This window comes from Leptidea sinapis, chromosome 23 (genome assembly GCF_905404315.1).
Source record: "Leptidea sinapis chromosome 23, ilLepSina1.1, whole genome shotgun sequence".
NCBI classification, from domain to species: Eukaryota; Metazoa; Arthropoda; class Insecta; order Lepidoptera; family Pieridae; genus Leptidea; species Leptidea sinapis.
The window spans coordinates 12,858,732-12,877,052 of NC_066287.1; the positions used below are offsets into that span (position 1 = coordinate 12,858,732).

Here is an 18,321-nt window from a genome sequence, read left to right on the forward strand (position 1 = left end):
TTCTATTTTTAATTTATATTAATGACATTATAAACGTAACAAAATACAAATGTGTCCTCTTTGCGGACGATATTTCCATTATTGTGGCTTCTGACAAAATGCCTCTGTACGTGATCATGAAGCTGACATAAACATGACGATGAATTCAATTAGTCAATGGATTGGACATTAAGATAAATCTGACAAAGACGAATTATGTTCAATTTAATGCAACTAAACGCGAAATCCCAGTTATAAATGTTAATTATAATACCACCACTGTTAACACAGCAAATCAAACTAAGTTTTCGGGATTTCTCCTGGATGACACCATAAGATGGGAATCACATATTTCTGACGTTTGAAACAAGATTAACAAATTTGTTTACGCTCTTCGGCAAATAAAAAAAGTTACATGTTTACAAACAACATTATTAGCTTACCACGCTTACGTTGAATCTGTTTTACGTTACGGACTGCTTGTGGGGTAACTGTACAAGTATTTCTAGAGTTTTTATATCGCAAAAAAAATGTGTGAGAGCTATTTGCAACGTCCCACCTGATGAGTCTTGCAGACCCCTGTTTGGAAAACTTGGACTATTACCACTTGCTTGTCTTTATATCTACGAACTTTGTGTATTTGTAAAATTCAATAGTGATTTATTCAAGAATGTTTGTGACACTAACACTCAAAGAAAACGCCGGGATCCAAATAGACTAATTTTCGACGAAATTCCATTGACCTTGCAGTATGACAAAAGCTGTCTTGCTATGAGTGTCAGAATATACAATAAACAGCCCATTAATTTAAAATTATTAAAAAAAAGACTTTTTAAGAAAAAAACACTGGTTTAGTGAGCGATTATTTTATGCGACTAATGAATTTTTGAATGCGAGTTATGTGATGACATGAATAAATGTGAAACTTTTTATTAACAATTAATTAAGCAATATTTATTAATTATTTTATTATGATGTTAGTCTGTAATTTTTATTTTTATTTTTTTATTATTATGTTAATTAAAATTTTATTGCTCCTGATGCAGATATATTTCATAATCTAATTTTGTTATGTGTTTAATGACTTATACCATTTACTGTGTTAAATTAATTTGCATGCCTAGTTAAACCTGGCGAAACATGTGAAACTTTAAGATTGTGCCATCGTAATATACCATGTTTTTTAACCAAAAAAAAATTTTATTGATTGATTTTATACCTTTTATTGAGAAAACCCATACTTGTAATTTGAGACAATGTGCTTGGTAAAAAAGCAATACTGCATTTGTTGCAAAAATAGGCTTAGTATATATATTTTTTTATTTATTTATCATATTACATATACCGATATAAAACTAGGTCAACTTAGCATCTAAAAAAAACACAAAGGTTAACAACTAATGCTAATAACACTTAATAATACGTCACAACTCACAACTTATTCTATAAATTAAATGAACAACAGTGAAAATATTTTATAAGACATAAAAACGAATAAATATGACTTAGCAGGTTCAAATTCTCTTAGCTGCTATAGTTTTTGTTATAGATAATTAAATAAATAATAATTAAACAACGAATTCTAATTTAATATATTTTGTTTTAGCACCTACATCCATGTAAAAATAGTTTACTCGCATGCTCGTCACCTTATGTGACTTGGCCAGTCATCAAATTGAGTTTACTTCGGCTCTTTTATGAAGAACCCCACTTTAAGACTAGGATGTTAATGGTTGCTGCAATCATTATTGAAAAACATTACTTACAGATAACGGGCGAGTTGAATGACGTATAGTTCAGGAATGGCTCAGACTATGATCATTTATATGTACGACTAGATAGAGTCTCTTGTTGCTTGATAACCGATGCAAACAGGCTAGGTTAATTACTTAAGTGTATTCAACTTGCGCGAGTTCTGTACGTGTTACTACACTTCCCAATCAATATGTCATATGCCAGTAAGCAGTAGCTCTGGCGACGGTCTTCTTTCCAGAGCAAAGAATACCGATATAATATAATATATCTTCCCGTGGAAATGTAAGCAGTAATAAATGACGATAGGGGCGTGGCATTTAAAAATAAATGACGCATCACACGCGTCTATCCCTACAAAACCGATGGCTTATACCAGGGTTATCCACAAATTCTGTAACGGGACACATTCACTATCAGTTTAAACTACCAATTCTTATTCAACATGAAATTACAATCAAAAGTGTATTATTATTATTATGATTAATACTTTTTTACATATATTCAGTTGTTTACAATACAATGTTCCACCCACATCTCGTTGACGTCTGTCGTCTGACGGCATTTTTGCCGGACTAGGCTGAGATCTATAGAGCGTATTATATTTAAAGTTATGCTGAACTTAAGCTAAGACAGTCCAATGCAAAAGTCAAAATGATGTTTTAGTCTAAACAAAGTCAGAGTAAAATTCAAAGTACCTACGCTCTTATTATAAATATCAGCCTAACGACTTTCAAGCTCCCAAGTGCACTCCCAACTTAAAGGCAACAACAAACACAATATCTCTGGACCCCTGTATCATATTTTTATTTGAAAGAGAGCCATCTAGTGAAAGTAGAGGAAAACATCATAGACGCCATACATATCGTAGGTAATTTTTACGTGATCGAATACGTAGGTAAATAATCTCACTCTTGGCACTCTGGTAACAAGCAAGCAATGTTTTTATATATATTTATATATATAAATATCGCTTTCATGTAAAGCAGTGCTATTTTGTACTCCACCCATTTGAAATCATCGTCAGACGATATAGATACGATTTCTAGTGTGATTAAAATGAGGAAAAAATATTATAAAATATCACCCGTTTGGTGAAAATAATATAATTAATGTTTTTGCGTGAAATTCAATATAATCTTTCATTTTGTAACCCATGTGGGCCTAAAAATAGTGAGATTGTCGCCCTACCACAAACTCTTCGATATATCTGTGTACCTGTTATGCCTGTTTGGATTTAAATTATAGTATATCGGTGGTGGACAGTAAACCACTTAAATTTTCAAGACCTGTACCTCTACTCCTGGGAGCCCTAAGTGCATTTTTTTATGGAATAGGAGGACAAACGAGCGTACGGGTCACCTGTTGTTAAGTGATCACCGCCGCCCACACTCTCCTGCAACACCAGAGCGTGTACGCGCTTTTTTTGAAGGTACCCATGTCGTATCGTCCCGGAAACACCGCACAAGGAAGTTCATTCCACAGCTTTGTAGTACGTGGAAGAAAGCTCCTTGTACCGCACTGTGGAGGACCGCCACACATCCAGGTGGTGAGGATGATATCCTAACTTGTGGCGTGTCGTGCGAAGGTGGAATTGTGTATACTTTTTACTTATAATTGTAGATAATATAACTGGCTACATTGTGGAGAACTTAATTTTTGTTATAATACCATAACTTTTTATGTTTTATATTTTTTTATTTGTCGGAAAATGATTCTCTGTGTACACTTAATGGTACTCAATGAACCGGGAGCTGGTACACAGTGAACCATGTGTGCAAACAATGACCCATGCCGATAATCAAAGCATTCAAATTATTAGATTATAATAAATCTTATTAAATAAAACTCAGGAATCTATTTAACGTACCTATATATTTGTAGTTACAATCAAAAAGCGTCATTTTTGGTAAAAAAGGTAGATAATATCGTAAACATTAATGAAATTAACCTTAATTTCTTAGATATCAACAATTAGGTTTTTACGTAGGTACTAATCAATTACAGACAACAAGTTGGTAAGTAAGAAGAAGTAACATTTATAACATTATTTTCATTATCATTAATTAACAAATTCCTAAATCTAAATGAGATCTTGTTAACAATAAATTTTCTATAGTAATCCTAATCAGTCATAATGTTCCTATTTGTATCACAATAATTAATTTCTTTCAGACTTTTTTAACAAAAACATAAAAATTAAAGTTTAATAACGCATATTTAAAAGAGAGATATTAACAGGAAATCTGTAAGTAGTTTGACGTCGATTGTTAGAATTTTAAATTTTTGGAAATAGCAGAATATATTTAATATCTGCAATATTAACACCAGCTGTATCAGGTTCTTTTGGATCAGTAAATTTCTGATGAATCTTACTTTTTAGTTTTAAGTATGATACATAAAAATCACAATCTTCTTCATCATATAAAATTTCCAGAATTTTACCGATGCAATTGATCTTTTCATTTTTTGTTTTAAAAAGTCATTTTCACGGGGACTACGTCTAAGTGGTGGGAAATCATCTTTTAGAACTATCTCATCTTCATCAGAATCACTTGTAATCTCATTCATTTCACCGCCAGAAGATGATCCACTTGCCTGAAATTCTTCTTGATCGTCAACCGAAGATTCAACTAGGGTCACATTTTTCTTTCGTCGTTTACAAGTATTTTCCTTTCTTTTGAATAAGTTATGTGTTACTTTTTTTACAGCTTCAGTCTTTATTGTTATTTGAGACTTCTTGTTTTTCTTTTCAGCCAGTGCATTCTTTTCTGGTGTGTCGGTGGCGATCATACTTTTGCCAGCTTTTCTACCACTTTTTCTAATATTTCGTGGTCCTCCTTTTAAAATTGGTCGTAAATCTTTCGGTGAAACAAAATTTCCTAGACAAGGTTGAGATCTCTCCGGAGTGTTAGTGGAACACAATCTTGTAGGTTCACAAAAATCTATTATGGATGCAGAAGAAGCATTTTCGAACTCAAAAATATCTTTCATTGTTGCTATAGATGTTGCTTCAAGAGATAGTGAAGGTAAGTTTCAAGGTTCAACCGTATTTTGGTAATAGTTGTTGTGAAGCGTAAGCAGAGAGGGTGAAGGCGTTCTGCATTCACCCGGGTCTTGAACGGTATTCAGTACTGAAACATCCGACAGGGTTGTAGCAGAGCTTGTAGTGCCGTCATTTACATTTGTTGGTATAGTTCTATCTAGTATCGGTTCTGGCCTGTCTGTGACGTTACTTGGCAAAATGTCTAACTCCGAAAAAATTTCTCTATTAAACGGAAAGATACCACATTTTTTGAAAGAATTTGTTATGTTTTTTGGGGTTAACGCTTTCAAGTATGCCTCTCCAACACATTCTGCTACATCATATATAGAAACAGGTCTCCCCGGGTTGCGTAATAGCCATGAATCAACAGCAGCGTTATAATAGCATTTGAAAGGTTCATCGTTCACACCAACATCAAGTGGTTGGAGCTTGTTTGTAGTATGCGGATGCAGCGTCAGTACTCCAGATTTATTTGCAATGTCAAGTGCTTTGATCGAGAGATGACTTTCATGGTTATCCATCACTAATAATGATGGATTGTCTTTAGTAGACGCTGTGAATTTTACGAAATGTTTTATCGTATCAACAAAATGGTCACTATTCATCCAACCTGTCTTAGAAGCCTATCCTAACGTTCCAGTAGGTGCGCCCCTAATCATGTGCGCTACATATTTTTTGCGGGGGAAAATCATGACAGGTGGGAGCGCGTGTCGAGTTGCATTAACGATTAAACACGTAGTTACTAAAATCCCACGCTCACCACTAGTAATTTTAGCGATATTTCTACCTTTTTGGGCTATCACTTTTCCAGGCCGTTGTACTGTGGAAGTAGACGTTTCGTCCTAATTGTAAACTCGAGTGCCGTCACCAAACTGTGGAAATCTTTCATACACTTCTTGAAGATTGTTAAAAAATGATTTGACATTCGTAGGATTGAATGATGTTGCTCGTGCAATACTACATGATTCTGGTTTTTTTATGGACAAATCAGGGTGCCTTTTTTTAAATGCACGTTACCAATCCTTATGAGTTATCTAGTGGTCTATATTAGTTATGAGTATCCGGACGATCGTAAAGAAAGACGTATTGTATTTTGCTCCGCAAAAAACCATTTGCAAAGTTAGTAAAAAGTGATTCGTAAGTGTCGCACTAGCTCGCTCACCATGGGGACAACGGCAACAGTTTAAAGTATAAAACACCATAGCTTCACTTGGTATAAATTTAAATCAAGTTATTTTAGTAATTTAAAGGTTATCAGCATAATAACAAGTGACAGTAACCATGCAATTTAAGCCTACCCTCAACATTGATTCGGTAGCTAGTGTGAATCATCGCCGCGTACCTGTGATAACCGTGCTGCGTTTACTACGCCGTGTTGCGTTTACCGCAACTGGCACGGTACTTGCCTGCCTACATTATAATATTATAATTATAATATCATTAATCAAGTAAGCCACACTGTTTATATATTTGACTTGACTTGGAATTTAAACTAAGAACGAAATGAATGATAACTTACTAATATTCTTTGAAAAAATGAAAACTGAGCTACGGGTACACACGGACCAAATTATGAAAAAAATTTATGACAAACTCGATCCACTTCTAAAGGAAATTTAAACATTTAAATCAGAAAACCAGAAATTACGGGAAAGAATAGATATTTTAGAAAAAACGTCAAGGAAAAATAATATAATAGCTATATAAAAAATAATAGATAAAAGAGGAGGAGACCTCTCAAAATAACCTTATAGAAGCAATATGTGAACTAATAAGAAACAAAACTAGAGTAGCCATCAACCCGAGCGATATCAATAATATGTATCGTATATGGAAACGTAGTGCCGATGAAAACAAATCTAGGCCAGTTGTTATATCCTTTCTGAACCAATGGAAGAAAGAGCACATTATGAAGAATAAGAAAAAGATGGAAACTATACATCTAACAGATGACTACTCAAAGAATGTCTTAGAAAAAAGGAAAATACTACAGGAGCAACTAATGGAAGAAAGAAAGAAGAAAATTGAAATGAAATAAAGAATTAAGCAATTTATAGATATTTCTGATAGAATAGCAATATTGGTCGTAATTCTACGACTACAAAAAAGAATAGACAATATTTCAAACATATGCGCCACACGAACTAGCAACAGAAGAAGATAAAAATTTGTTTTATAAAACACTCAATCTTATTATAATGGGGGATTTCAATAGTAAAATTGGAGAATATATCGAACGAGAAAAAGGAATCATGGGCCCGTATAGCTATGGCAAGAGGAATGATAATGGTAACAGATCAATCAATTTTGCTTTCGAATTCAATCTTACTATTACAAATACACTTTTTAAGAAAAACAAAAACAGAAAATGGACATGGGTCTGATGCAATTACTTGTAACGAAATTGATTTTATTCTAACAAACAAACCGCAAACATTCGAGAATGTGGATGTCGTCAATAGTTTTAATTTTAGCTATGATCATAGAATTCTAAGAGGAACTATGAAGTCTAAAGAAACAAGATCCAGGTAACTTAAACAAGAAATATACAACAATAAAGATGAAACTATACAAAACAAATATGATATTCTAGAGAAGAATTTAATTGAATTCAAGGATAAGTTAATTACACGTAACGAAAAAAGGAATGACATTGGAAACGAAGCGTTGACACTATTGGATAAGAGAAAAGATTTGTTGGCTGATCGGAAAACTCATAAAAAAGAAATTCAAGACATCAGTAAAAAAATAAACGAAAGCATTAGAAAATATAAAAGGAAAGTGGCTACTGACACTATTATAGACCATATAGAAAAAACGAGTGGAGTGAAAAAGGCACAAAAATTTTTGGATCGTAACAAAAAATGGATTCCTAGATTGTTGAATACAAAAACAGAAACGTGTCAAACATCGAGAGAACATATATTAGAAATCGCAACTAACTTCTACAGCTCCTTGTACGAAGATCAAGAAATAGAAACAACAGATTGTTATTACAGAACGGCACAGTTTGAAGAACAAGTACCACCTATACTACAAAGCTATAAGATCTTAAAAAGACGATAAATCACCGGGAGAGGATAACATATATAATGAAGTGATAAAAGGAACTCTTCTTAAAACAATTACACTACTAACAATTAATCTATATAATGAAATAATGAAGACAGAACAAATACCAAAACAGTGGACAGAAAATATAATTACATTACTTCATAAAAAAGGAGATACACAATTAATTGAAAACTATAGACCAATAAGCTTAGTGCCCAACTTGTACAAAATATTTTCTAAAATTATTTTGAATAGGATAACCACAACATTAGATGAGTCGCAGCCAAGAGAACAAGCTGGTTTTAGAAACAAATTTTCAACGATAGACCATATACATGTAATTAAACAACTTGTAGAGAAATGTAATGAATATAACCAACCATATTATTTAGGATTCGTTGATTACAGTAAAGCATTCGACTCTATAAAATACAACTCTCTCTTGACAGCAATAAAAATACAAGGAATTAACGGCAAACATATAAATTTAATAAAATAAATTTATAAAAACAATAGAGCAAAAATTAAATTGGAATGATTAGGACAAGAATTTATGATCAACAAAGGTGTGACACAAGGAGATCCGCTATCACCAAAACTATTTTCGGCTGTTTTGGAACAAATCTTTCGAAAATTAGAATGGGAGGATCAGGGGATAAACATAGATGGTCAACGCCTACATCATTTAAGATTTGCGGACGACTTAATTATTATTGCCCAAGATCCTAGAACGCTCCAAAAAATGCTACAGGATTTGGCCCAAGAAAGCAAAATAGTGGGTTTGGATATTAACACTGAAAATACCAAGATAATGACTAACAGATCACATGAACTTATAACAGTGGACCAAAATACAATCGAAAATGTTGAAGAATATACGTATTTGGGCGAAATCATATCCCCCACAAACCTCATGGACAAGGAAATAGAGCAAAGAGTGGCAAGTTCTTGGAGAAAATACTGGTCTTTTAAAAATATAATGAAAACTAATGAGATCTCGCAGAAACTTAAGAGCAAAGTTTTCAATATGTGCATTACACCTTGCATGACATATGGGTGCCAAACATGGACCTTAACAAAGAAAAATATATAACAATTGAAAGTGTGTCAACAAAGCATTGAAAGAAGCATGTTAAAGATCAAAAGGAAAGACATGGTACGACTAACACAAATCAAGAAGAAAACGAAATTAGAAAGGATAGACAACACTATAAAAAGATTAAAATGGCGATGGGCAGGACACACCTTGAGAAGCAATATTGATATATGGACAAAAAATATTATAGACTGGTATCCAAGACAAGGGAAAAGAAATCAAGGAGGACAACCCATTAGATGGGAAGATGATTTTAAAAAAGTGGCTGGACCAACGTGGAGACGATCTGCTCTGGGCAGATCACAATGGAAATTTCTGGAGGAAGCCTAGGTGGAAGATAAGCGAACGATGTAGAAGATTAAGAATATCACTTATATTAGATTATTACTTAGATTAGAATATTACTTAAATTATTATTACTTAGCTTAGAATATTACTTAGATTAGAATATTACTTAGTTTACAATATTATTTAGATTAGATTAGACTATATATATATTGTATGAATCTTATATTGTTTGCAATAAAGGCTTATTCATTCAACCAATCTTTACCCGCCATGCCCTTTTCTTTCCAAGAAGTGGGATATTTGAGCTTGTTCATATTGAGTCATCTCCTCAAGGGCCATGATTAAATCAAACGAGTAAATACACGTCCATTATTTATTAATAAACACTCGTCTAATGCGCAACGGGGCCCGGAGACAACTGACTCGTCATTTGCACACGTCGACAGCTGTCCCCACATCAACCCCGTTCTTAAAAAAACTTTTACATGATAAACGTTACTTAATATATTTGTTTACACATTACACGTATTACATAATAAACATTACACATAAAAAATACAATTACACTAATTATACAACAGAGGGTTGTTGTTATGTACGTGTATCGGTTGCGCAACGTGCATCACTTGTCTCCTCGACCAAATTTGCATTTTGGCTCTACAATATCTTTTTATTCCATACAGAACTACGATGACAAGTAGCACCGTGATTACTATTAATACAATTCCTAATGTATTCAGTTCTTTTTCTACACTCTCTTGCACCGTAGTTACTTGGGCCTGGGCCAAAGCCACATTATTGTTAACTTCTTTAGACTTATAATTGCCCATTTTATAAAAAGGTAATGTTGATTAATAATGCAAAACAAAAACTAAACAGTTGTTAACTGAACGTTGAAATGAAATATACTTAATGTTATGTTTTCTGCGCAATAACTCCTATTTATTAGCGCGAAACACACAACTCATCAAAAAAAAAATTATAATGTTATTCGATTGCTTAAACATTAGCTTAAAAATATTTGGTGCAACGGGCACTTAAAACTTAAAATCAGCAAAACGTACAGGTCTCCGCGTAACACGACCTGAGCGTGTCGTCATAGTACGTAGGTGTCAGGTTCTTCGTCATGTTTAACTGTCGCACTTAAAATTCGATAAGAAATATACTGGTTTCAATCATTCAATAGATATTTGAACATTTCTGTTAGGAAACTCAACTTTATACACCTTAGATTTACGACTCAACACACGGTACGGACTATCATACGTTGGCTTTAATGGTTTATGTACCTCGTTAGGAACGAAAACATATTCTCAGTCTTTCAGATCAGGATGAACAAAAAATGACGAATTACTATGAGACTTGGAATTAGGTCTTAAACCGTTCAAAATGCCACGCAACTTTTGAACGTAGGTAAAATCATCACCTGTTGTGATTATCTCCTTAATAAAAATATCGGACGGCAGGCGAAGTGTTTGACCGTACGCATACGTTCGGATTTTATTAATACCTAGCAACACCATAAGCTTAGCAAATAAGTCACTCTCAAACTGGCGTCCCTGATCGCTGGTTATCCTTAAAGGACAACCGAAACGTGATATCCAACCATCATACACACACTTGGCTACAGTTTCCGCAGTAATATCCTTAAGAGGAAATACTTCCGGCCAGTGTGTGCGTCTATCATAGTCAGGCAATACCTGAATCCTTCTGACGTCATTGAAAGAGGTCCAACAAGATCTATGTGCACGTGTTCAAATCTACCACAAGATGGAAAAGCTTGCACGGCTGAATTGGTGTGTCTAACTACTTAAGTGCGTTGACATGCTAAACAATTCTTAGACCAAATCCCAATGTCACGATTCATACATGGCCAAAGAAAATTACTAGACACCATTTTTCTAGATGAGCGTATGCCTGGATGTCCTAAATTATGTATTGTGTCAAAAGCTAACCTACGAAAATGCTTAGGTAAGTACGGCCTAATGTTTTTCGTCGATATTTCACAGAATATAGGTTTGCTACACATGGGCATAACTATTTTCTTGAATTGAGTTCGCTTATTAACGTCATTGATGATGTGTGAGAGCTCCTCATCCGCACCTTGAGCGTCTGACAACTCCTCATAATTAATAGAGGAAGGACAGTGTATCGTCTCTATGCGTGATAAGGAATGTGCTACCACGTTTTCGGAACCTGTAATATGTCTAATGTCGGTAGTATACTCGCTAATGAATGCTAACTGTCTTATGCGTCTAGGTGTTTCTTTTTCGCACCTCGTTTTTTTAAAAGCGTAAATTAAGGGCTTATGATCTGTGTAAATATGTAACTTACGGCCTTCTATTAAATCTTTAAAATGACGAATCGCTAAGTAAATTGCTAGTAATTCGCGATCATGGTTTCCACTTATTATCTACATATTGTTGCAATACTGCTCCAACGCAAGAATTTGAAGCGTCAGTCATAATGAAATTGGAACCTCGATCGCAACGCGGGGCAGATAGCGTGATCGCTTCTTGTAAACACGCCTTGCACCGATCAAAAGCTTCGTCAGCACAGGATGTCCATACAATGGGTGTTTTGTCTCTTTTCTTCGCACCACGTAAATAATTATTTAAAACTATTTGATACTTAACTGCGTTGCGAATTTGAGAACGATAAAAGTTTACCATTCCTAAGAAAAGACGTAACTCATCAATCGTTTTAGGCTTTGGATAATTTTTAATAATTTCGATTTTGCTAACTAAAGGTCGAATGCCATTCTTACATATTGTATGCCCTAAAAATTCAATTTCTAATTTTCCAAAACAACATTTACTGAGATTAATAGATAAACCGAATTTACTAAAACGTTCAAAAACTTTGTGTAAATGTTCTTGATGTTGTTCTACCGTCTCTGAAGCTGTGACTACGTCATCAATAAATGTAAACAAAAAATCAAAACCTTGAAGTACCGAATGGTCCATAAACCGTTGAAAAGGTTGACTTACGTTACGTAAACCGAAAGTCATCATTGGGAATTCAAAAAGTCCAAGGGTGTCGTGATCGCGGTCTGTTCAATGTCATCCGGGAAAATAGGTATGCAATGGTAGGCTCTAATAACGTCAATTCGAGTAAAAATAGTCTTACCATCCAACAGATAAGCAAAATCGTGTAAACGCGGCACGGGATAACGATCCGGCTTCGTTATCGCGTTTAATCGCCTATAGTCTCCGCATGGCCTAATCTCGCCGTTTTTCTTAGGTACTACGTGCAACGGACTAGACCATGGGCTTTTCGATGGGCACATATCCCCATCTCCTGCATTACCTTGAATTCCTCCCTTACACGTTTGTACTTATCTGGCGGAAGTTGTCGAGCACGATCGTGAACTGGAGAACCTGTAGTTTCTATGTAGTGATACACATTATGCTTAGGACTATTCTTATAATTAACAGGTTTAGTAATATCTGGGTATTTACAAATTACATCCCAGTATGGATGACTTTTGTCAATAGTGGTCACAGAAGCTACGTTACAGTTCACAATAGATGCTGAAATATTCAAATTAGTTACCTTATCTATCAACTTGCGTGACCTTATAACCACTAATAAACTATATGCGCTTAAAAAATCGGCACCGAGAATCGGCTGTCTTACGTTGGCTACGATAAAATCCCAGTGGTACGGACGACGTAAACGCAAATTGAGCTCTAATGACTTAATACCGAAGGTTCGAATTTCAGTACCGTTAGCTGCGTATAGTTATCGGATCACTTAGAATAATTATTACAATAACGTTTTCTTATCGGAATAACAGAAACATTCGCACCTGTGTCTACTAAAAAATTGTAACCACTGTTGTAGTCCATAACACGTAGGCGATGCGTTGGGGAAACTGCACAGATATCCGCCTCATGTACCTGCGCACATTCTAGTTTTCCTTCTTCCAGGAACAGGGCTGCACACACTTGTTGGCGTGCTCCTTGAATCGGGAGTGGTAGAAACAGAGCCAGTCCTCGCTTTGAGGGCTGCGACGGGTCTGGCTGTGAGACCGGGAACGTTGACGGAAACGACTGGAGTCTTTCCCACGCGAAGTGCTGCGAGATCTCTCTAAATTGGCTAACCTAACGCTCAGTTTCGCAATTTCAGCCAAAATCTTATCGTCCACTCTAATAGGTTGAGGCGAGGATAACTCAGAAATTTGTGGCTGCTGCGAAGTCTCCATGATTTTGTCGGCCACAGTGGCCAGATTATCCATATCCTTAGTTTCCGTTACGGCTAGCACGGCTCGCACAGCAGTGGGATGATGGCCCTGCCACAGTATCCTTAGCATATTGTCAGGTATTTTCTCCCGTCCTAGATCGCGCATACGACGAAGAAGTTGCGGCGGTTTTTGGTCACCTAGCTTCATTTCGCCAATCAGTTTTTGTATCTGGCGATTCTCTGATTTCTCATAAATAGTCAGCAACCTACTCTTAAGAGCTTCATATTTTTTAGTCAGGGGGCTTGATCAGTAAATCAGTTACCTGCTGTATAGCCTCTTTACCCAGTTTTGACACAGCAATCTGGAACAGAGCTTCATCAGCAATCTTTTGAGGACCTAGTACCGCTTCCGCTCTTGGCTGGTCAGTCCAAAATTCGGGAAAACGGTTAGTGACAGAAATTGCCGACACGTCACTAAGCTCCGGCTTGATTTGCAGTGGCCCCTGCTGGGCAGCAGTCTGAGATAACTATCCTGGTACCGGATTCATCATCAAAATTGGTACGTAATTTGTCCACTGAATAGTTCACCAAAGTCACTTGCACCACCGAAAAGATTTTTTTTGGGGTCGGTGTTCTTCGGGGTCACCAATATTGAGTAATCTCCTCAAGGGCCATGATTAAATCAAACGAGTAATTACACGTCCATTATTTATTAATAAACACTCGTCTAATGCGCAACGGGGCCCGGAGACAACAGACTCGCGACTCGTCATTTGCACACGTCGACAGCTGTCCCCACATTCATTTCCGCCATTTGAAAGGCAAGTTTTCTATATTCCTATATATATATATATCTTGAGACTTAATTCTTGGTCCTCCGTGAATATTTAATTTACACTCTAATTTGGTTCCATGGAAGCAGACTGATCTTTCATATATTTTATCATATATCTTCTTAATGTTGGATATGGTATGTTGCTATCTTTTGCAGCCTTTCTCAGACTCATACCGCTAAGATGTTTATTGACAGCAGCCTTCATTGCTTGAGGTAGGTGGGATCCTTTTTTCCTCGCAGATCTATCTAATTTTGTTCGGCCCATCTTAAAATTTTGAATTTTTATTAGGTTTTTTTTCTAAAATAACTAGGTGTACAAAGCAATTTTTCTGGGTTAATACTCAATCTACTAAAGCTGGAACGCAATGAACCAAGAGTAGTAATCAATGAACCAAGGATGGTACTGAATGAATCACTGGTTCATTGTTTACTCTCTCAAAGTGGTTCATTCTGTACCACCCCATACTTAAAAATTTTGAGGTTAAGTAGCCTGATGCACAAACACGAGGTGCTTATCGAAACTATCTTAAGAAAAAGCCCAAAAAACAATTAATTTATTAATCCAATTGATATTCGGCTACTATTTACACAAAACCGACGAGACGAAATTCTACTTACTTTTTTTTTTACGCAATTTTCGCTACAAAAACACAAAGCACAGACGCGCGCGGCCGCCTGCGCCGCTAGCTCGGTGTCAACTGGCGAGGGAGGTGGGCCAAAGACGCTTACTTAATGCAGTTTGCACCAAACGGCAACGTCGCGTTTCTGAATTATTTGCATGGTTAACTCTGTACTGCTGGTTCATTGTCAACCACTCAACCCTACCTACAATATGTGCAGGAAAAATAAATTAATAGTTATTAATGCAACTGTTGTGTAATAAGGGGTATTGAAACACGAATGTGAATTTATCTCACGAGGCGAAGCCGAGTGTGACAATAGTATCACATGAGTGTTTTAATACCTAATTATCAACAGTTGCATACAAGACTTTATCTACACCTAAAATATGAATCCTCTAAACGATTCTGTAACAGTTAGCTTACTGATAACATTAAAACAGCCAGTCCTAGCAGTAACCTAATATCATCCATTACTGATTATATACAAATAAACTAAGTATTAATGAAATAATTATTTATTTTAGTAGTAATTTACATTTTGTGTAGTGCAATAATTAAAATTCACTTGAATATTGTTGTAATTGATAATTGATAGTTGATAATTGTTCTTTTGGAAATTAATCGCTAATTTTTTTCAAAACAATAAAAATATCGAAGAAAAATGGCGGGGATACGAATAACCTACTTTTTTTTACGGCTAGCGACGTTCTGGTGGTGTGGAATGCGCGTAAACCAAAATGTTCTTTTTGTGAAATTTATACAGATGCCACGCATCAAGCAATAAGAACGTGGCTGTCTGGTAAAACTCTTTGAGCATGAATGGAATGAAAAAAAATAGGAGTGTTGTTATGAAATTCAGTACAACATTACAACACTCTTTTGCATGATGTAATGGTTATTAGGACATTGGGTGTTTTAATGTTGGCAATAAGCTAACTGTTTTAGAATGTTTAATAGAGGATTTAAAGCATGGGTGTAGATAAATACATTTACATATGTGATAAGTGTACCAAGCAAAAAGTGACTTTACAAACGAAAACAAAGTTTAGGATAGGGAGTTTTCATGAAGTATATTTTTTGTATCTAGTACAATTTGAATATAAAAAAAGTTACACGTTGTGTTTCTTGCGTCTGGTCTTCTTAGATCGGTGGGATTTTAACGCGTTTATCTTAGCACTCGTACTTAAGAGGCATATTCACAGAAATATGGAAGTCAACCATTGTCCATGCAAAAACTAAAGGCTTATTTACTTGCTAGCCAAAATATAGACCATTATAAAACACAAGCTCCTGCCATGTCTATGCTTTTAGTACAGCTTTATCATGGTTGAACAGCTGGAGATGTTTGTATACCTAACTTATGGTAGGTTGATGGCTATTGAAAGCAAGGGAGAAGAGGTACACCACCTTCCCTACTGGGCGCAGTATTTAGGTAGTAGTCGACGGTTCTTGTTCAATCCTTAAGGTCGTCAAAGCTAGCTTAACTCGAAAATTATTTCATCAATATATCACTGTTGGATCCATACAATTTGCATTATGATGATGAAAGTAAAATGTTCTTATAATTATTAATCAGTGATTTATAAAAATATTTGAATTTAAATAATAGGGCTGCTAAATGTGGCACGCCTTAAATATGGTGCCATAGTTAACTTGTGTTAAACAAGTTTATGTCTGGTGTGTTATTGAGAATAAAACAAGAATATTTCGTGATAAAAAAGTCGGTGTCATCCAAGATAGGTTTGTTACTACATAGCCTCCTTCGCCTCCTCAGGCGAGAGCGGGTCGCGGCGGAAGGACAACGATTCCAAAAATAACAATAATCGTAACTAGAATTAGATTCTATAAAAATACGCAATTATTTTTATACTTTTTAGTGCACATTAAATCTATTGTTTTGGAATAGTGCTTTTGAAGTCGGCTGTTTTTTGTTAAGAAATTTTTTTGTGACAATATAGTCTGTAAAATAATATTTTCAGTTTATTAGTAAGGATTCTGCATATTCTTGTTTTATACTCAAGTATAACTTTATACCACGATTATTTGTAAGGCCGTAAGTTTAATACTTAATTAGTTATAAAAGTAAAAGGAAACAACTTAAAACAACATACAAATATTATTTATACAGAAAAAAACAAAACAAAAGCCTAAACATTGGTGCTAAGACATTATATGAAAAACATTACAAACTAAATAATTTACAAATACCTACCCTCAATATTAACACTAAAAGTATTATTGCTTTTTACACAGAGTGATTATTTTATTTTATTTATTACATCTTATACAGTATCATATCTATGTTCAGATTATTTTATTATATCGAACGTAAATTGTTGGAAGATGCGTATTTTGCAAAATTTTACATTTGGTTGAGTTGACAACTTAAAACATCATAATATATTTGAGCATAACACCTATGTCACCCTTCTGATAGTATTCTAATAGTTAAATATTTTACATTTGGTAGAACAATATTGGTAATCGCTCGAAAGCGAGCTTGCCGTTCTAATATCGTTGACGTAGGTAAATGATAGGAGAATACTAATCTACAGCAAATTAGATTTTGAAATAACGTGAGTAGCACAGCTGCTGTTGCGGATGTCCATGGCTGGTTGCCTCACCACTCCCCATCCCATGAGCCTCTTGTCCGTTTGCCCTTATATGTCTTATATAACAAAATTGGTTAGTACTCACCCTTAAGATCAATAAGTTTGTACAACTTCTGTGTTGACGTACCAGCCTGCTTCTTAACTCCACTTGTAACGTTACTTTCTGTGTTTCCCATCGTTAAACCTCAACAATTCTGAACTGAGATGAAGACACAAGGTGAACGGGCCAGGTTAAAACTTGAACGAATTGAAGACCAATCACACACCCTTTGCTACTAGTATTGTTCTAGAAACTTCGTAACTGAATACTTTATATTATTACGTCTAATCTGAGCTTAGCAGTACAAGAAGTTATCGACGAAACAATTTCGTTGCTAAGAGTAGAAACTATTGGATACAGCTTTGTCTGAGTATATTTTGTGTACATAATATATAAATAATTATTTATCGGATATTAAAATTTTCTTAAAAAAAAAGACGTGTGGCACTCGGGGACTGCCGCGGTAAAGCTATTGCATAGCATTTTTTATCAACTTATGCAATTATAATAATTTTTTTTATTTTTATTTACGCAGTATTTTTTTTCTTTGATATTAATTCACAGTTTTTCTTTGATAGTAATTCAAGTTACACTTTTTGAGCGTGGTGACCGATAATAAAACATTTTTTTTCTTTTATTGAATAAATGAGAAATCAATATCGTTTAAAATTTTTTTATTATCATACAATACACGTAGGTTATTCTTTCAGGAATTTTTATAATTGAAACTATAGTTTTATGGTTACTGAAATAAGAAACATATGTTTTAGACTTGATATCCTCTAAATATCTGGAATATACCGCGTCAATG

At 34.9% G+C, this 18,321-nt stretch overlaps 1 protein-coding gene across 2 annotated transcripts in view; it reads right to left on the reverse strand.

Moving 5' to 3' along the window:
- Positions 1–17,646, reverse strand: part of LOC126971102 (transient receptor potential cation channel subfamily V member 5) — an 85,808-nt gene extending 68,162 nt beyond the window's left edge. For both annotated transcript variants that reach the window (XM_050817251.1, XM_050817250.1), the window contains exon 1: positions 17,556–17,646. In XM_050817251.1, coding sequence (XP_050673208.1) covers positions 17,556–17,646 — 91 coding nt within the window. The remainder of the gene's footprint in view (positions 1–17,555) is intronic.
- Between the last annotated feature and the right edge of the window lie 675 nt (positions 17,647–18,321).